Consider the following 20,299-nt stretch of genomic DNA (forward strand, 5'->3'; position numbering starts at 1 on the left):
TTCCATGAAAGAGACAGCAGAGCTCCTCTATCAGTACCTACTGCTCTGGGCCTTAAGGAAGGTCAACCTGGTCTGGATAACGGATAATCCACAAGTCTCTAAAGGACATCATATTAGAATGACCTGCAAAGCACACCGTAAGAGTCCTTCTATATGTTCAAACACATTTAGTTGTTTAATATCTACATACAGCCCATTGCATCATATCATACAGTTCAATGCATGCATCCTTCAGTGGGGACTTGATCGATGCCCTCACACGTAGTTCTTGATGGCGTAGCTGCTGCCCGTGGGTGTCTTGGCCAGCATGTACCTGCCGGAGGGGAACCCGGCCCTCCGTGGCGGGCAGCTCGTGCACAGTATGGTCCCCCCGCAGAACAGCAAGCGGACACGACAAAGCCGATGTATATGGCCGCCCCGAGCTCCCTCTTGAGCACCTCGGGGACGAGCGGGTTGTGGAAGTCCCTGATGACGGAGTTGGCCGTCCAGGAGACGGCGACCACGGTGACGAGTGCCGCCAGGCAGAAGACGGCCCCGAAGCCCAGCACCAGCCGCGCCTTGAGCGCTGGGTGGCCCAGGCAGTTGGTGCAGCGCGCCCCCAGGAGGAAGACCAGGAAGCCCAGGCACCCCAGCACCAGGCCGATGCAGATGAGGCCGCGGGCCGCCTGCAGGTCCGGCGACAGGTCCAGTAGGGCGTCATAGAGCTTGCACTGCATCTGGCCGGTGTACTCGCTGACGCAGGTCATCCACAGGCCCTCCCAGAACACCTGCATGACCACCAGCTGGGTGCCGATGAACGCCGTCACCTTCCACATGGGCAGGGCGCAGATCAGGATGGTCCCGGCGACGCCAATCATGGACAGGCTAATGCCCAGCTCCTGCACAGCCATGGGACAGCGGGGGGGGGGGGACTCTCTCACAGCCTGGGGGACACCGAGGGGGAAGAGGAGCATCATCACGTTTATGTATGGCTTTAACCCACAAGAAGGAACGACGTAAACTAAAGAATTAGAAAGAGACAAGCTGCACAAGGAGTCTGTGCAGGCCAACTGGGTACATTATTATCAGATGTGATGATGACACCAACCGCAGAGATACGTTTCCGTACTTCTCAGGTTGTTTTCTGTCACCGGTGTCATCGGCTAAAGATGGCCGATGGTTAGCCATGAAGGCAAATGTCCACAAGGTTGCAGTATGTCACAATGACAAGGAATCGGGTTGTGCTGACGACTGGAGGCAAAGACAATCTGTTGTTTTTTTCATTTTAAAATATGTATCTCAAAATTCAAAGTTAGAAATTTGAAGTAAAACAAATTAAAGATGTGTATATCAAGTGTCATCTTCTGTTAAAGAACAGTTGCTGACATTAATCTTCGTCTTTTAATATTCAGTGCTGAATCCACTTATTTTTGTGTGGTGTTGCAGGAGAATTATCACACTTTGATTTTTCACAAATCTTTTATATTTAAGAATATATTTTAGACAACAACAAAAATCAATGTCGAAATGTTGTTTCATAATCAAAGCTAAAGACATTTCACAACAAGAATAAAAGCAGTTATTCATATAATTTGAGCAATTATTGCAGGCGTACATTTTCTTTTGAATAACTAATTGTATGCATGTCTCATTCAGTCTCATTCAATCTATAATCACCCATTTTTGACGGCAGTGAGTTGTTCAAGTGAGAAAAAGGAAAATGTATTTCACTAACACCATCAACGGGTGGGTTTAACGTCTGACCTCCAAATCCAAGGCAGACGGTCAAGTCACTTTACATGAGAGGTCATGAATCTTTCACTCCTCCTAAAGGTGAAATAATCATTGATCCTCGTCAACATCTGTCCTCATTTCACTCGTGCGCATCCCCTATATGTTTGCATTATATGACTGTTTCCATTGCGTTTTCAGACTATCATTAAATCGATTTTAAGTATCAACATTTGTTTTCGTTATTAAAACATTGTAACAATCATAATTATTAATAAAGTAAACGTATCAGAGGGCTGTAGTGTCTTAATGTACTAATAGTACCAATCGTACCACAGGAGTGTCATACAGTGCTATTGCTTCACCTCCCAAGCTCAGTTAAACCAGTGCATCATGAAATAAATACACACATATTCATCCATCATGTGGATTGCCCAGTCACATCACTCACACACACCCTCCTCCCTCAGATGGGTTCGCATCTGCGCTCATACTGGCTATTTGTGAACACAGTCCTGCTGATCCGGCTGAGTGGGTGACTGGACCTCCTGCCCCCCCAGCCCCGGCCGCTCTGCCGGCCTCTCCGCGATGTGGCATCTGGTGGTGAGAACCGCTCCCCCGGCCACCATCAGGACTAAGGAGATCCACCCGAGGTACAGCGCCGGGCCCCAGTCCCTCCGCAGCAGCACGGCGCCCTCCAGCGGCTGCCCGGTGTGGTGGCACGTCCAGGCGGTGGGAACCAGCAGCAGGAGCCCGGACAGGACGAAGAGGGCGCCAGAAAACACTTTGAATTGGCCACGCGCGGGGAACCACACGACCCCCGTGGCTCCGATCGCCGTGGCGAAACCCCCGGCCCCAATGGCGGCCATGACGAGGGCCCGCCACGTCCGAAAGTTCCCGGAGAGAGACATGAGGGACTGGTAAAACGAGCAGTGTAAGCTGCCGTCGTGGGACAGATCCCAGTGATCCCATTCCAGCCACACCCCGTCCCAGTAGGCCGGCAGGGTGGCCGTGACGTTGTCCACGGTGCCGCTCACCGTCCACAGGGCCAGGCAGCGCGTCAGGATGGCGCACAGCCACCCGGCGAGGGCCACACCGAGGGCAGCGAGCTCCAGCTGCCGCTGCATGGCTCCCGGCCTGCCCTGATCCTCCTCCCCTTCTCTGCGGGCCGAACCAGCGGCTGCAGGCGTTGGGGTTGGGGTGCTTTGTTAAGTTTGAGACCTTCTGTGTATGTTTTGCGTGTGCACTCCGTTTGTTTTGCATGTCTATTCAGAGAAGGGTGGAGGGAGACCAGTTCTTTGGCATTCGCGAAAAGGGAGGCACTGCCTTGGGTGGAGGAGGGACATCCTTCTGTTTTCTCTGCCATGGTTTCAAAACAATCTCTTTCTCCCAGTTGTTTTGGAGAGAGAGAGAGAGAGAACAGAGCCTCCACTGTGTCTGATTGTTCAGCCGACTTGGACATGATTTAAAGAGCACAAGCTCCAACACCCAATTTATGAATTCATCTTGTGTCTTACACGTGCGTTCTCTCTACTGACCAGCAGGGGGCGACTGCTCTTGTTGACAAATGAAGTCTTTGAAAAAATGACTCTACTTGTCCCTTGATTTATTCCCTCAGTAAACATTGTGAATATGAGTTTATGGTCTCAATCTCTAATTGCAAGTCTTCTTCAATACAGCGTGATGTTCATTTAGTAAATGATGGTCCATTAAGAGTCAGACAGACCATAAAGTTGGGTATGCTTCAGAGCGAGGATTACTTTGATTGACAGGTTGCTGCCTCTACCAGAGCTGTACACGGCGCCTCTTTGTACCTCCTCCACATTACAAATATGGTCTCTTCCGTTTATTGGTTGCCAAAAAAACAACACAGCGACGGCTGTAATCTAAGATGCTGATGCCATATCGGTGAACTCAAGGCTTCATAACAGTTCCCAAACCAACGGGTCACGACGACTACGTCCATTTCCATTTTACAGACTGGTTCACTCTAGATTCTCAAATGCTAATCACAAGCATTTTAAAACGCCAAACATGTTTTCCGTTTGGAGGTTTTAACAAACATGATTAATGTGATTCGCTTCACGCTCCGCTACAGTGGGATAAATCACCTCTGGCCTGCTTTCTGAAGGAGGATTCCTTTTTCACAGACGGCTGTCATTTCAAAAGATGTCAGATAATCGTGTCTTACTACAATAATTGGTAAAGGTCTTCAACTTGACACTGTGTGTGATGGAAATGTTGTGAGCAGATGAGCTGGAGACTGAAGAAGCAGCGGGAGACTCGGTGTCTTAAACTGAAGGTTTATTAAGAAGAGAAGCAACACACAGCAATACAAGTGAGAAAAAAATATGTGATCAAGATGCATCGCCAACTTCAATTCATACGTTTTTTGCTCTTCAAAGGGTATTTAACCTGTGCTGGATGTACAGAATTGTGGAAATACTAAATACGGTTGTTTCCCAGCCAGGCTTATACGCGTACAAATGCAGGCAGAGATCATGACGTCGTTTCTTCTGCAAGCCTCTGTGTGTGTGTGTGTGTTGTGATCTTTAGACATTGGACTCCCCTCATGCCCCTCGATGCAGGATTCCATGAAGAGAGACAGCAGAGCTCCTCTATCAGTACCTACTGCTCTGGGCCTTAAGGAAGGTCAACCTGGTCTGGATAACGGATAATCCACAAGTCTCTAAAAGGACATCATATTAGAATGACCTGCAAAGCACACCGTAAGAGTCCTTCTATATGTTCAAACACATTTAGTTGTTTAATATCTACATACAGCCCATTGCATCATATCATACAGTTCAATGCATGCATCCTTCAGTGGGGACTTGATCGATGCCCTCACACGTAGTTCTTGATGGCGTAGCTGCTGCCCGTGGGTGTCTTGGCCAGCATGTACCTGCCGGAGGGGAACCCGGCCCTCCGTGACGGGCAGCTCGTGCACAGTATGGCCCCCCCGCAGAACAGCAAGCCGGACACGACAAAGCCGATGTATATGGCCGCCCCGAGCTCCCTCTTGAGCACCTCGGGGACGAGCGGGTTGTGGAAGTCCCTGATGACGGAGTTGGCCGTCCAGGAGACGGCGACCACGGTGACGAGTGCCGCCAGGCAGAAGACGGCCCCGAAGCCCAGCACCAGCCGCGCCTTGAGCGCTGGGTGGCCCAGGCAGTTGGTGCAGCGCGCCCCCAGGAGGAAGACCAGGAAGCCCAGGCACCCCAGCACCAGGCCGATGCAGATGAGGCCGCGGGCCGCCTGCAGGTCCGGCGACAGGCCCAGTAGGGCGTCATAGAGCTTGCACTGCATCTGGCCGGTGTACTCGCTGACGCAGGTCATCCACAGGCCCTCCCAGAACACCTGCATGACCACCAGCTGGGTGCCGATGAACGCCGTCACCTTCCACATGGGCAGGGCGCAGATCAGGATGGTCCCGGCGACGCCAATCATGGACAGGCTAATGCCCAGCTCCTGCACAGCCATGGGACAGCGGGGGGGACTCTCTCACAGCCTGGGGGACACCGGGGGGGAAGAGGAGCATCATCACGTTTATGTATGGCTTTAACCCACAAGAAGGAACGACGTAAACTAAAGAATTAGAAAGAGACAAGCTGCACAAGGAGTCTGTGCAGGCCAACTGGGTACATTATTATCAGATGTGATGATGACACCAACCGCAGAGATACGTTTCCGTACTTCTCAGGTTGTTTTCTGTCACCGGTGTCATCGGCTAAAGATGGCCGATGGTTAGCCATGAAGGCAAATGTCCACAAGGTTGCAGTATGTCACAATGACAAGGAATCGGGTTGTGCTGACGACTGGAGGCAAAGACAATCTGTTGTTTTTTTAATTTTAAAATATGTATCTCAAAATTCAAAGTTAGAAATTTGAAGTTAAAAAAATGAAAGATGTGTATATCAAGTGTCATCTTCTGTTAAAGAACAGTTGCTGACATTAATCTTAGTCTTTTAATATTCAGTGCTGAATCCACTTATTTTTTTGTGGTGTTGCAGGAGAATTATCACACTTTGATTTTTCACAAATCTTTTATATTTAAGAATATATTTTAGACAACAACAACAAAAATCAATGTCGAAATGTTGTTTCATAACCAAAGCTAAAGACATTTCACAACAAGAATAAAAGCAGTTATTCATATAATTTGAGCAATTATTGTAGGCGTACATTTTCTTTTGAATAACTAATTGTATGCATGTCTCATTCAGTCTCATTCAATCTCTCATCACCCATTTTTGACGGCAGTGAGTTGTTCAAGTGAGAAAAAGGAAAATGTATTTCACTAACACCATCAACGGGTGGGTTTAACGTCTGACCTCCAAATCCAAGGCAGACGGTCAAGTCACTTTACATGAGAGGTCATGAATCTTTCACTCCTCCTAAAGGTGAAATAATCATTGATCCTCGTCAACATCTGTCCTCATTTCACTCGTGCGCATCCCCTCTATGTTTGCATTATATGACTGTTTCCATTGCGTTTTCAGACTATCATTAAATCGATTTTAAGTATCAACATTTGTTTTCGTTATTAAAACATTGTAACAATCATAATTATTAATAAAGTAAACGTATCAGAGGGCTGTAGTGTCTTAATGTACTAATAGTACCAATCGTACCACAGGAGTGTCATACAGTGCTATTGCTTCACCTCCCAAGCTCAGTTAAACCAGTGCATCATGAAATAAATACACACATATTCATCCATCATGTGGATTGCCCAGTCACATCACTCACACACCCTCCTCCCTCAGATGGGTTCGCATCTGCGCTCATACTGGCTATTTGTGAACACAGTCCTGCTGATCCGGCTGAGTGGGTGACTGGACTCCTCCTGCCCCCCCAGCCCCGGCCGCTCTGCCGGCCTCTCCGCGATGTGGCATCTGGTGGTGAGAACCGCTCCCCCGGCCACCATCAGGACTAAGGAGATCCACCCGAGGTACAGCGCCGGGCCCCAGTCCCTCCGCAGCAGCACGGCGCCCTCGAGCGGCTGCCCGGTGTGGTGGCACGTCCAGGCGGTGGGAACCAGCAGCAGGAGCCCGGACAGGACGAAGAGGGCGCCAGAAAACACTTTGAATTGGCCACGCGCGGGGAACCACACGACCCCCGTGGCTCCGATCGCCGTGGCGAAACCCCCGGCCCCAATGGCGGCCATGACGAGGGCCCGCCACGTCCGAAAGTTCCCGGAGAGAGACATGAGGGACTGGTAAAACGAGCAGTGTAAGCTGCCGTCGTGGGACAGATCCCAGTGATCCCATTCCAGCCACACCCCGTCCCAGTAGGCCGGCAGGGTGGCCGTGACGTTGTCCACGGTGCCGCTCACCGTCCACAGGGCCAGGCAGCGCGTCAGGATGGCGCACAGCCACCCGGCGAGGGCCACACCGAGGGCAGCGAGCTCCAGCTGCCGCTGCATGGCTCCCGGCCTGCCCTGATCCTCCTCCCCTTCTCTGCGGGCCGAACCAGAGGCTGCAGGCGTTGGGGTTGGGGTGCTTTGTTTAGTTTGAGACCTTCTGTGTATGTTTTGCGTGTGCACTCCGTTTGTTTTGCATGTCTATTCAGAGAAGGGTGGAGGGAGACCAGTTCTTTGGCATTCGCGAAAAGGGAGGCACTGCCTTGGGTGGAGGAGGGACATCCTTCTGTTTTCTCTGCCATGGTTTCAAAACAATCTCTTTCTCCCAGTTGTTTTGGAGAGAGAGAGAGAGAGAGAGAACAGAGCCTCCACTGTGTCTGATTGTTCAGCCGACTTGGACATGATTTAAAGAGCACAAGCTCCAACACCCAACTTATGAATTCATCTTGTGTCTTACACGTGCGTTCTCTCTACAGACCAGCAGGGGGCGACTGCTCTTGTTGACAAATGAAGTCTTTGAAAAAATGACTCTACTTGTCCCTTGATTTATTCCCTCAGTAAACATTGTGAATATGAGTTCATGGTCTCAATCTCTAGTTGCAAGGCTTCTTCAATACAGCGTGATGTTCATTTCGTAAATTATGGTCCATTAAGAGTCAGACAGACCATAAAGTTGGGTATGCTTCAGAGCGAGGATTACTTTGATTGACAGGTTGCTGCCTCTACCAGAGCTGCACACGGCGCCTCTTTGTACCTCCTCCACATTACAAATATGGTCTCTTCCGTTTATTGGTTGCCAAAAAAACAACACAGCGACGGCTGTAATCTAAGATGCTGATGCCAAATCGGTGAACTCAAGGCTTCATAACAGTTCCCAAACCAACGGGTCACGACGACTACGTCCATTTCCATTTTACAGACTGGTTCACTCTAGATTATCAAATGCTAATCACAAGCATTTTAAAAACGCCAAACATGTTTTCCGTTTGGAGGTTTTAACAAACATGATTAATGTGATTCGCTTCACGCTCCGCTACAGTGGGATAAATCACCTCTGGCCTGCTTTCTGAAGGAGGATTCCTTTTTCACAGACGGCTGTCATTTCAAAAGATGTCAGATAATCGTGTCTTACTACAATAATTGGTAAAGGTCTTCAACTTGACACTGTGTGTGATGGAAATGTTGTGAGCAGATGAGCTGGAGACTGAAGAAGCAGCGGGAGACTCGGTGTCTTAAACTGAAGGTTTATTAAGAAGAGAAGCAACACACAGCAATACAAGTGAGAAAAAAATATGTGATCAAGATGCATCGCCAACTTCAATTCATACGTTTTTTGCTCTTCAAAGGGTATTTAACCTGTGCTGGATGTACAGAATTGTGGAAATACTAAATACGGTTGTTTCCCAGCCAGGCTTATACGCGTACAAATGCAGGCAGAGATCATGACGTCGTTTCTTCTGCAAGCCTCTGTGTGTGTGTGTGTGTTGTGATCTTTAGACATTGGACTCCCCTCATGCCCCTCGATGCAGGATTCCATGAAGAGAGACAGCAGAGCTCCTCTATCAGTACCTACTGCTCTGGGCCTTAAGGAAGGTCAACCTGGTCTGGATAACGGATAATCCACAAGTCTCTAAAAGGACATCATATTAGAATGACCTGCAAAGCACACCGTAAGAGTCCTTCTATATGTTCAAACACATTTAGTTGTTTAATATCTACATACAGCCCATTGCATCATATCATACAGTTCAATGCATGCATCCTTCAGTGGGGACTTGATCGATGCCCTCACACGTAGTTCTTGATGACGTAGCTGCTGCCCGTGGGTGTCTTGGCCAGCATGTACCTGCCGGAGGGGAACCCGGCCCTCCGTGACGGGCAGCTCGTGCACAGTATGGCCCCCCCGCAGAACAGCAAGCCGGACACGACAAAGCCGATGTATATGGCCGCCCCGAGCTCCCTCTTGAGCACCTCGGGGACGAGCGGGTTGTGGAAGTCCCTGATGACGGAGTTGGCCGTCCAGGAGACGGCGACCACGGTGACGAGTGCCGCCAGGCAGAAGACGGCCCCGAAGCCCAGCACCAGCCGCGCCTTGAGCGCTGGGTGGCCCAGGCAGTTGGTGCAGCGCGCCCAGGAGGAAGACCAGGAAGCCCAGGCACCCAGCACCAGGCCGATGCAGTTGAGGCCGCGGGCCGCCTGCAGGTCCGGCGACAGGTGCAGTAGGGCGTCATAGAGCTTGCACTGCATCTGGCGGTGTACCGCTGACGCAGGTCATCCACAGGCCTCCCAGAACACCTGCATGACCACCAGCTGGGTGCCGATGAACGCCGTCACCTTCCACATGGGCAGGCGCAGATCAGGATGGTCCCGGCGACGCCAATCATGGACAGGCTAATGCCCAGCTCCTGCACAGCCATGGGACAGCGGGGGGGGGGGGGGGACTCTCTCACAGCCTGGGGGACACCGAGGGGGAAGAGGAGCATCATCACGTTTATGTATGGCTTTAACCCACAAGAAGGAACGACGTAAACTAAAGAATTAGAAAGAGACAAGCTGCACAAGGAGTCTGTGCAGGCCAACTGGGTACATTATTATCAGATGTGATGATGACACCAACCGCAGAGATACGTTTCCGTACTTCTCAGGTTGTTTTCTGTCACCGGTGTCATCGGCTAAAGATGGCCGATGGTTAGCCATGAAGGCAAATGTCCACAAGGTTGCAGTATGTCACAATGACAAGGAATCGGGTTGTGCTGATGACTGGAGGCAAAGACAATCTGTTGTTTTTTTAATTTTAAAATATGTATCTCAAAATTCAAAGTTAGAAATTTGAAGTTAAAAAAATGAAAGATGTGTATATCAAGTGTCATCTTCTGTTAAAGAACAGTTGCTGACATTAATCTTAGTCTTTTAATATTCAGTGCTGAATCCACTTATTTTTTTGTGGTGTTGCAGGAGAATTATCACACTTTGATTTTTCACAAATCTTTTATATTTAAGAATATATTTTAGACAACAACAACAAAAATCAATGTCGAAATGTTGTTTCATAACCAAAGCTAAAGACATTTCACAACAAGAATAAAAGCAGTTATTCATATAATTTGAGCAATTATTGTAGGCGTACATTTTCTTTTGAATAACTAATTGTATGCATGTCTCATTCAGTCTCATTCAATCTCTCATCACCCATTTTTGACGGCAGTGAGTTGTTCAAGTGAGAAAAAGGAAAATGTATTTCACTAACACCATCAACGGGTGGGTTTAACGTCTGACCTCCAAATCCAAGGCAGACGGTCAAGTCACTTTACATGAGAGGTCATGAATCTTTCACTCCTCCTAAAGGTGAAATAATCATTGATCCTCGTCAACATCTGTCCTCATTTCACTCGTGCGCATCCCCTCTATGTTTGCATTATATGACTGTTTCCATTGCGTTTTCAGACTATCATTAAATCGATTTTAAGTATCAACATTTGTTTTCGTTATTAAAACATTGTAACAATCATAATTATTAATAAAGTAAACGTATCAGAGGGCTGTAGTGTCTTAATGTACTAATAGTACCAATCGTACCACAGGAGGTTACACAGTGCTATTGCTTCACCTCCCAAGCTCAGTTAAACCAGTGCATCATGAAATAAATACACACATATTCATCCATCATGTGGATTGCCCAGTCACATCACTCACACACACCCTCCTCCCTCAGATGGGTTCGCATCTGCGCTCATACTGGCTATTTGTGAACACAGTCCTGCTGATCCGGCTCAGTGGGTGACTGGACTCCTCCTGCCCCCCCAGCCCCGGCCGCTCTGCCGACCTCTCCGCGGTGTGGCATCTGGTGGTGAGAACCGCTCCCCCGGCCACCATCAGGACTAAGGAGATCCACCCGAGGTACAGCGCCGGGCCCCAGTCCCTCCGCAGCACGGCGCCCTCCAGCGGCTGCCCGGTGTGGTGGCACGTCCAGGCGGTGGGAACCAGCAGCAGGAGCCCGGACAGGACGAAGAGGGCGCCAGAAAACACTTTGAATTGGCCACGCGCGGGGAACCACACGACCCCCGTGGCTCCGATCGCCGTGGCGAAACCCCGGCCCAATGGCGGCCATGACGAGGGCCCGCCACGTCCGAAAGTTCCCGGAAAGAGACATGAGGGACTGGTAAAACGAGCAGTGTAAGCTGCCGTCGTGGGACAGATCCCAGTGATCCCATTCCAGCCACACCCCGTCCCAGTAGGCCGGCAGGGTGGCCGTGACGTTGTCCACGGTGCCGCTCACCGTCCACAGGGCCAGGCAGCGCGTCAGGATGGCGCACAGCCACCCGGCGATGGCCACACCGAGGGCAGCGAGCTCCAGCTGCCGCTGCATGGCTCCGGCCTGCCCTGATCCTCCTCCCTTCTCTGCGGGCCGAACCAGAGGCTGCAGGCGTTGGGGTTGGGGTGCTTTTAGTTTGAGACCTTCTGTGTATGTTTTGCGTGTGCACCCGTTTGTTTTGCATGTCTATTCAGAGAAGGTGGAGGGAGACCAGTTCTTTGGCATTCGCGAAAAGGAGGCACTGCCTTGGGTGGAGGAGGGACATCCTTCTGTTTTCTCTGCCATGGTTTCAAAACAATCTCTTTCTCCCAGTTGTTTTGGAGAGAGAGAGAGAGAGAGAGAACAGAGCCTCCACTGTGTCTGATTGTTCAGCCGACTTGGACATGATTTAAAGAGCACAAGCTCCAACACCCAACTTATGAATTCATCTTGTGTCTTACACGTGCGTTCTCTCTACTGACCAGCAGGGGGCGACTGCTCTTGTTGACAAATGAAGTCTTTGAAAAAATGACTCTACTTGTCCCTTGATTTATTCCCTCAGTAAACATTGTGAATATGAGTTTATGGTCTCAATCTCTAGTTGCAAGGCTTCTTCAATACAGCGTGATGTTCATTTCGTAAATTATGGTCCATTAAGAGTCAGACAGACCATAAAGTTGGGTATGCTTCAGAGCGAGGATTACTTTGATTGACAGGTTGCTGCCTCTACCAGAGCTGTACACGGCGCCTCTTTGTACCTCCTCCACATTACAAATATGGTCTCTTCCGTTTATTGGTTGCCAAAAAAACAACACAGCGACGGCTGTAATCTAAGATGCTGATGCCAAATCGGTGAACTCAAGGCTTCATAACAGTTCCCAAACCAACGGGTCACGACGACTACGTCCATTTCCATTTTACAGACTGGTTCACTCTAGATTATCAAATGCTAATCACAAGCATTTTAAAAACGCCAAACATGTTTTCCGTTTGGAGGTTTTAACAAACATGATTAATGTGATTCGCTTCACGCTCCGCTACAGTGGGATAAATCACCTCTGGCCTGCTTTCTGAAGGATGATTCCTTTTTCACAGACGGCTGTTATTTCAAAAGATGTCAGATAATCGTGTCTTACTACAATAATTGGTAAAGGTCTTCAACTTGACACTGTGTGTGATGGAAATGTTGTGAGCAGATGAGCTGGAGACTGAAGAAGCAGCGGGAGACTCGGTGTCTTAAACTGAAGGTTTATTAAGAAGAGAAGCAACACACAGCAATACAAGTGAGAAAAAAATATGTGATCAAGATGCATCGCCAACTTCAATTCATACGTTTTTTGCTCTTCAAAGGGTATTTAACCTGTGCTGGATGTACAGAATTGTGGAAATACTAAATACGGTTGTTTCCCAGCCAGGCTTATACGCGCACAAATGCAGGCAGAGATCATGACGTCGTTTCTTCTGCAAGCCTCTGTGTGTGTGTGTGTGTGTGTGTGTGTGTTGTGATCTTTAGACATTGGACTCCCCTCATGCCCCTCGATGCAGGATTCCATGAAGAGAGACAGCAGAGCTCCTCTATCAGTACCTACTGCTCTGGGCCTTAAGGAAGGTCAACCTGGTCTGGATAACGGATAATCCACAAGTCTCTAAAAGGACATCATATTAGAATGACCTGCAAAGCACACCGTAAGAGTCCTTCTATATGTTCAAACACATTTAGTTGTTTAATATCTACATACAGCCCATCATATCATACAGTTCAATGCATGCATCCTTCAGTGGGGACTTGATCGATGCCCTCACACGTAGTTCTTGATGGCGTAGCTGCTGCCCGTGGGTGTCTTGGCCAGCATGTACCTGCCGGAGGGGAACCCGGCCCTCCGTGGCGGGCAGCTCGTGCACAGTATGGCCCCCCCGCAGAACAGCAAGCCGGACACGACAAAGCCGATGTATATGGCCGCCCCGAGCTCCCTCTTGAGCACCTCGGGGACGAGCGGGTTGTGGAAGTCCCTGATGACGGAGTTGGCCGTCCAGGAGACGGCGACCACGGTGACGAGTGCCGCCAGGCAGAAGACGGCCCCGGAGCCCAGCACCAGCCGCGCCTTGAGCGCTGGGTGGCCCAGGCAGTTGGTGCAGCGCGCCCCCAGGAGGAAGACCAGGAAGCCCAGGCACCCCAGCACCAGGCCGATGCAGATGAGGCCGCGGACCGCCTGCAGGTCCGGCGACAGGTCCAGTAGGGCGTCGTGGAGCTTGCACTGCATCTGGCGGTGTACCGCTGACGCAGGTCATCCACAGGCCCTCCCAGAACACCTGCATGACCACCAGCTGGGTGCCGATGAACGCCGTCACCTTCCACATGGGCAGGGCGCAGATCAGGATGGTCCCGGCGACGCCAATCATGGACAGGCTAATGCCCAGCTCCTGCACAGCCATGGGACAGCGGGGGGGGGGGGGGGACTCTCTCACAGCCTGGGGGACACCGGGGGGGAAGAGGAGCATCATCACGTTTATGTATGGCTTTAACCCACAAGAAGGAACGACGTAAACTCAAGAATTAGAAAGAGACAAGCTGCACAAGGAGTCTGTGCAGGCCAACTGGGTACATTATTATCAGATGTGATGATGACACCAACCGCAGAGATACGTTTCCGTACTTCTCAGGTTGTTTTCTGTCACCGGTGTCATCGGCTAAAGATGGCCGATGGTTAGCCATGAAGGCAAATGTCCACAAGGTTGCAGTATGTCACAATGACAAGGAATCGGGTTGTGCTGACGACTGGAGGCAAAGACAATCTGTTGTTTTTTTCATTTTAAAATATGTATCTCAAAATTCAAAGTTAGAAATTTGAAGTAAAAAAAATTAAAGATGTGTATATCAAGTGTCATCTTCTGTTAAAGAACAGTTGCTGACATTAATCTTCGTCTTTTAATATTCAGTGCTGAATCCACTTATTTTTGTGTGGTGTTGCAGGAGAATTATCACACTTTGATTTTTCACAAATCTTTTATATTTAAGAATATATTTTAGACAACAACAACAACAAAAATCAATGTCGAAATGTTGTTTCATAACCAAAGCTAAAGACATTTCACAACAAGAAAAAAAGCAGTTATTCGTATAATTTGAGCAATTATTGTAGGCGTACATTTTCTTTTGAATAACTAATTGTATGCATGTCTCATTCAGTCTCATTCAATCTATAATCACCCATTTTTGACGGCAGTGAGTTGTTCAAGTGAGAAAAAAGGAAAATGTATTTCACTAACACCATCAACGGGTGGGTTTAACGTCTGACCTCCAAATCCAAGGCAGACAGTCCAGTCACTTTACATGAGAGGTCATGAATCTTTCACTCCTCCTAAAGGTGAAATAATCATTGATCCTCGTCAACATCTGTCTTCATTTCACAGTTTCGATTCTAATCTATAGAGTTTCTTTTAGATAAAAATGAGAAACGTGTCAAAGCACCGAACTATTCAAACATTGTGAGAATCCACTGAATGATTCTAAATACAACGTGCAGGGCTGCAGTGCTATGAATAGACCCGATGGAGGTTACATGCATGTATCCGCTCATTAAACATTGTATTGAAGTGAATACAATATTCATATGCAAGTTGACTTTGACTCAGCTTACTCACTTTACGAAGGACCCATACCTCAATCATAGAGTCAACATCTGTCAACTGGTATTTGTGAATCTACAGATCCATGCTGATAGGTCATGGTTTTATTAGTCAATCCTCCCCGAATTTAAATCTCCCTACCACAGATACATAATTGGCAGCTGAGAATAGTGAAAAGACTTCATGGACAATCATTTGCTAGAAATCACTAGTTAATTGATTTCCAGTCAAGTGCAAGTCACAGTGTACCAAACAGCTCCAAGTGTGGGCTGCAGTCCAGAGCTGAGAGGACACCAGCAAAGAATCCAGGACATCAAAGGGTTTCTCAGACAAACACTTCTGCAAATATGTCCATTGTTTAAATGCTGGTCATTATGGCGTACCTCGGCCTCTTCAATCAGCGTGAAATAAACTGGCCGATTCTTGACAAAGTTGTGAAAGCTGACATCAGCGCTGGGAAAACGGTGAGAGTTACGCCTGCGCGTGTCGACATCCAGACATTTTCAGCACACTTCGTCATTTCCTCTGGGTGAACTTTGACCATGCTCTCACCGTCAAGGCCAAGCAGTCAGAAGATGGCGCTCAGCTTTCTGTCAGGGCTCACACATGGGTGAGCTCAGATATGCGCATGCTGCTCAAGCAAGCCTGTGATCTCCTCCCTTTCTCACAGAGGCTCGCTTGCATTTCTTGTAAGTTTAACTTCTGAGACTGTCATCTTTAGAATTCAAGAAGGGTGACGTGAAACAACAGTACTCAGTCGCGAAACAGGCAGGAGGAGTGACATCCTTAACATGCTTCTCTGCCATGGTTATCAAAACAGATCTCTTTCTCCCAGTTGTCATTTGAGCCAGAGAGAGAGTAACAAGCTCATGTGTCTGATACATTGACATGACACAAGTAGCACAAGCTCCATGCACAAGTCTTATGACCATTAACATCGTCCTTACACTGCTCCATTACTGACAGCAGAAGCGATGGTTTGTTACAGAAGTCTTGAAAAGATGAACAGCTCATTAGTCCAGTCACATGCTGCTGGGAATATGTTGTTCGCATGGTCTCAATCTCTGTTAGCAAGGCTTTCAAAAACGTCTGTTGCTCTTAAAATAAAGTATTTGGTCCATTTAAGAAAGAGCAAAGAAAGTTGTGGTATGCTTGACGAGAAATTCACTAAAGAAGACAGGATCTGCCTCTACAACTAAGTACATATTTGTACCTGCTCACATGTACCTATAGGGTCATAATCCGTGGGTGGCTAAACATACTGTGCATACTCCGAGAAGAAGGAGGAAACTGAAATATTATTGTGCACAGAACGAAGATGTTGGACAATAACCGTCTGCCTCCGCTCATGTAGCTCTGAATTAGCAGAGCTAATAATGCATAATGCACATTATTTATGTGCATCTGTCTGCCGAAATATTTTTTTAAACACCTTCACGAAGGCGATGCTTTCAATTTAGCTTTGTTACACAAATAAACAACTGCTCACAATTATAAATCTTAAAAGCTTCTTTTTTTAAAAAGTGGTAAATATATTTTCTTATTAGGTGCATCATACTTAAAAAGCCTTCTACATGAGAAATAATTGGACTGAAACCAATTTTTCAATCACTGCTTTGTTACACTGTGATGCATGTTGCATTGTGTACTCTGAGAGTACACAGGGAGCTTTGCACACCGTCATTAATCCAAAAACAGGTTCAGTGAGATTTTTTCACTGGTGGCGGAGGGCAAGTTAGGAATGTGAAACTAGGTTTACATAAACAGAAACAATCAGGGGTCTTCAAACCGGTGAAACACCTTGTAATGCTGTGTTGACATTATCAGCGTAATGAGTTGTCTCTGCAGAAGTTGTTTCATGGGTATCATGCAATGACATTTATTTTTGCGACAAATACTCCTATTGCTCAGGTGGTTTTCTGTAACTTGTGGTTAAGTGTTTTGCTCAATGACACATTGACATGGTTCAACAGAGTGGGGATCGAACTGGTGATACTACTGATCCATGATCGCCTAACTGTGATTTCTCTGTAAAATATTTTCAGGTTAACACCGTTAGCTCCGTCAGTACTGTTGCTGTTGTTTGACCGTTAGCCGCCGATTTAGCCATCACTATTTTGAGAGCCGTGTGGAGGCAATTTGTCAATCAGAGATTTTATTTGTTCCCCTTTATTTTGTTATCATCCTTAAGGTTAGGGGACTTTTGTCTTTATGGTCACAGTATCAACTTATACTCGCAGTTTTGTGGGGGCCCGGGTATTCATTGTTTCCGACAGTTCATAGATTGGTTCAATCTGAAGAATGCTCATTTGGACACTAAAGATGAAGATAGATGAGATAAAGATGAACTAATTCAGTGTCAAATATACCATTCAATGGAAAAAATATCTAATAATAATATATTTTAATGTTAAGAATAGAGAGACGTCGATAGTTATTTCTTGTATTTCTAAATTGCTCGTTCACACTCTCGCTCACTGGTGACAGGTTCTAACTGTTATTCCTTTCATTTGCCTCAAGTAAAGCTAAATGTAAGCAGCAAACAATCGTTAACCACTACAGATATATTAGATATACAGCCTCATTCTGTAACTACCTGGACTTACCATTTCACTTCATGCATCATTTACTTTGAGCTAAACTCCTGGCTGTAATCCTGGCTGTTGTTGATGAGAGACGTTACTTGGCAGAGTGTGAAAGCCAGCACAGCAGCCTCCCCGAGGTCCGAGTGCCGGGATTATATCGTTAAGTATGATGATAGCTTAAATGTACCAACCAGAACGCTGAAGCCCTCCTAAAATAGGCAGAACGACACCCTTGCTCGTAACTATATATGGTTAATAAGTGTTCATATTGTTGTTATTCTGCCAGTGTTTTGGGGTCTGGTGGACCCGCTGCATTTGATTTTTGTGATTCAACACAATCAAACAATTTTGATGTCAAAATACTCAACAGATGTTTACATCATCCAAATTACAAAGCAATATAAATAGCATATTTAATAATCCTTTACCTTTGTTCGATCAAATTTATGAATTAATGTGCTAATTGTTTTTTAAATATTTTCTTTATAAAATGTAATTTAAAAGAAAATCAATTCTAATCAAAATATGAGTGATGCTCCTGGCACATATTCTCTCATCCCTGTGTAGTGTACTCATGAGTACCACATTCTTGCCTTTCTTTGGCAAATAGGATACACAGACATGGAAGAGTTGACCGTCCTGTTCTGTGTAGTCAGCAGTTGGGATGGGAGCTCAGACCTTGGTCAGCTTCCTCTTTCGGAGCTCCTGTATGTGTTGTGTCCACTGAGTCCTTCTGAGGAGCTTCCCTGTATAGACGTGTACGTTCCAAGCATATGAGGAAGTGGCATCACAGGCAGCCCAGATCTTTATACCATATTTTGCAGGTGTAGATGTTATATACTGCTTACAGGGGCAGCTGCTCATCAATGGTGGCATTAGCCCAGGGTTGTAAAACCGGGGGAGGCGGTCCACCCACTTGTCCCACAGCGATGGCAGCTCGTTTGTTTCTCTGTCGTGGAGCTGGTCTGTCGTCTTGGTTATCAAAGCGGAAAATCCTGGAAATTATATGGAAGCTTTCCAGAGACATTGTTGCACGGAAAGGTTCTCTGCCATGGTTTCTGCATCCCACATGCTGGGGATTTCCTTTGGACCCTTTGGACAGTGCGTGGTTCTTGTTTGTGTGTTCTGATACATGTTCTTCATAGAAAATGAGTCTAAGCTTGAAAACATAGATTTAATCTTAGGATTTTTCTTTTGATAAAAAATGAAAACGTGTCACATAGACCCGAACATCAAACAAGGGAGAATCCACTGAAGAACGAAATACAACGCAGGGTCCCGTGTTGAAGTGACCCGATGGAGGGTTACACATGTTCCGCTCATTAAAACATTGTATTGAAGTGAAACAATGACTATGAAGTTGACTTCCTGACTTTCAGCTTTACTGGACTTTGTGTAAGGACCCATACCTCAATTCATAAAGTAAAATGTAGAATTGTTTTCATGAATTAAGATCCATCTGTAAAGGTTTGTTTTATTAGTCAATCTCCCCCCGAAAAATTTAAATACTCCCTGCACCACAGATACATAATTACAGCTGAGAATAGTATAAATGTATTCATGTTTGACTAATATTTGCTAAAAATGACTTGTTAATTATTTCCCTTTATTGTCAATTGCAAGTCTACTTTAAGATGTACCAGCAGAAACCAATGTGCTTGGGCCTGCAGTGCCAGAGACTGAGGAGGGAAGTAAGAAAGAATGAGGACACAGTTGCTTTCTGCATTTTTTACAAACTCAATTCAAAGCAAATATGTCTTCATTGTTTAAATGCTGGTGCATTATGGGTATGGCTCTTAATCAGCGTGGAAATAAACTGTCGCCGATTCTATGACAAAGTTGTGGCTGCTACTCAACGCTGTAAAACTGGTTGAACGAGTTAAACGCCTGCATGACGATGTCGACACACCAGAACATTTTTTAACACACTTCGTTCAAATTCCTAATCTGTGAACTTTGACCATTTTATTTCTCGTCAACTAAGTTTCAGTCAGAAAGATGTCTGCTTCCTTTCTGTCAGCTCCCATGCTGACTGACTCGATTCGAGCTCTCAAAAACTAAATGTCTTGTATCTTCTATTCTCACAGTCGTTTTTTGCATTTCTTGTAAGTAAATCTAGAGACTGTCATCTTTAGAATTAAAATTGTGAACGTAAACAACAGAAAATATAAACAAACAGGCAGAGAATAGAATATCATTTTAAATGTTTTATTATATAAAAACAGTCTTTTGATATTGCATTTGACCAAAGATATGAGTAAAATATTTTATACATTAAATACATCAAGGGTACTGTACAAGCTTCCTGCTATCATAGTCCTTATTGACCATTAACATCGTCCTAACACAGCTCCATTTACAGAGAAGAAATAGGTTTGATACAGGCTTCACAGAGAACAGCTCTCATTCAGTCCAGTCAGCATGCTGCTGGGAAATGTTCGTTCGCACTGAGTTTCTTGTTCAGCAAGAAAAACCTCCTCTTGCCTTAAAATAAAGTATTTCGCTCACTTTAAGAAAAAAAAGAAACTTGTGGTGCTGACAGAAATTCACAAACGAAGAAGGATCTCTCATACAATCTAAGATAATAATTTCTCCTGCTCCCACACTGTACCCCTCTAGGGGCATAGTCGGGGGGTGGCTTTTTCTTTTTCTCGCCTCTCTTCCCTCATGTTATGCTGTCATCTTTCATCCACCCTTTCCTAGATGGCGCCATGACGGCGC

The 20,299-nt window shown here is 46.7% G+C and overlaps 3 protein-coding genes and 4 pseudogenes across 3 annotated transcripts; all 7 read right to left on the reverse strand.

Annotated features, from left to right (window-relative positions):
• Nucleotides 1-132: 132 nt before the first annotated feature.
• On the reverse strand, nucleotides 133-956 carry LOC130210856 (claudin-4-like; annotated as a pseudogene).
• Nucleotides 957-959: 3 nt separating this feature from the next.
• On the reverse strand, nucleotides 960-2,923 carry LOC130210857 (claudin-4-like). Its single transcript, XM_056441351.1, has one exon. The coding sequence runs from the start codon at nucleotides 2,835-2,837 to the stop codon at nucleotides 2,208-2,210; it is 630 nt and encodes a 209-aa protein (XP_056297326.1). The 5' UTR covers nucleotides 2,838-2,923; the 3' UTR covers nucleotides 960-2,207.
• A 994-nt stretch (nucleotides 2,924-3,917) lies between these two features.
• LOC130210872 (claudin-4-like) lies at nucleotides 3,918-5,198 on the reverse strand. Its single transcript, XM_056441371.1, has one exon. It carries the CDS (start codon nucleotides 5,191-5,193, stop codon nucleotides 4,558-4,560), a length of 636 nt encoding a protein of 211 aa, XP_056297346.1. The 5' UTR covers nucleotides 5,194-5,198; the 3' UTR covers nucleotides 3,918-4,557.
• A 1,273-nt stretch (nucleotides 5,199-6,471) lies between these two features.
• On the reverse strand, nucleotides 6,472-7,244 carry LOC130210945 (claudin-4-like). Its single transcript, XM_056441486.1, has one exon. The coding sequence runs from the start codon at nucleotides 7,136-7,138 to the stop codon at nucleotides 6,476-6,478; it is 663 nt and encodes a 220-aa protein (XP_056297461.1). The 5' UTR covers nucleotides 7,139-7,244; the 3' UTR covers nucleotides 6,472-6,475.
• A 969-nt stretch (nucleotides 7,245-8,213) lies between these two features.
• LOC130210972 (claudin-4-like) lies at nucleotides 8,214-10,627 on the reverse strand (annotated as a pseudogene).
• Nucleotides 10,628-10,673: 46 nt separating this feature from the next.
• On the reverse strand, nucleotides 10,674-11,441 carry LOC130211134 (claudin-4-like; annotated as a pseudogene).
• A 1,178-nt stretch (nucleotides 11,442-12,619) lies between these two features.
• On the reverse strand, nucleotides 12,620-13,804 carry LOC130210960 (claudin-4-like; annotated as a pseudogene).
• Between the last annotated feature and the right edge of the window lie 6,495 nt (nucleotides 13,805-20,299).

This window comes from Pseudoliparis swirei, chromosome 20 (assembly GCF_029220125.1).
Source record: "Pseudoliparis swirei isolate HS2019 ecotype Mariana Trench chromosome 20, NWPU_hadal_v1, whole genome shotgun sequence".
In the NCBI taxonomy this organism is placed as follows: domain Eukaryota; kingdom Metazoa; phylum Chordata; class Actinopteri; order Perciformes; family Liparidae; genus Pseudoliparis; species Pseudoliparis swirei.

Excerpts from the sequence above, each read along its gene's own strand:
- LOC130210872 (XM_056441371.1), bottom strand. The coding sequence starts at position 5,193 with ATGGCTGTGCAGGAGCTGGGCATTAGCCTGTCCATGATTGGCGTCGCC.
- LOC130210945 (XM_056441486.1), bottom strand. The coding sequence starts at position 7,138 with ATGCAGCGGCAGCTGGAGCTCGCTGCCCTCGGTGTGGCCCTCGCCGGG.
- LOC130210857 (XM_056441351.1), bottom strand. The coding sequence starts at position 2,837 with ATGCAGCGGCAGCTGGAGCTCGCTGCCCTCGGTGTGGCCCTCGCCGGG.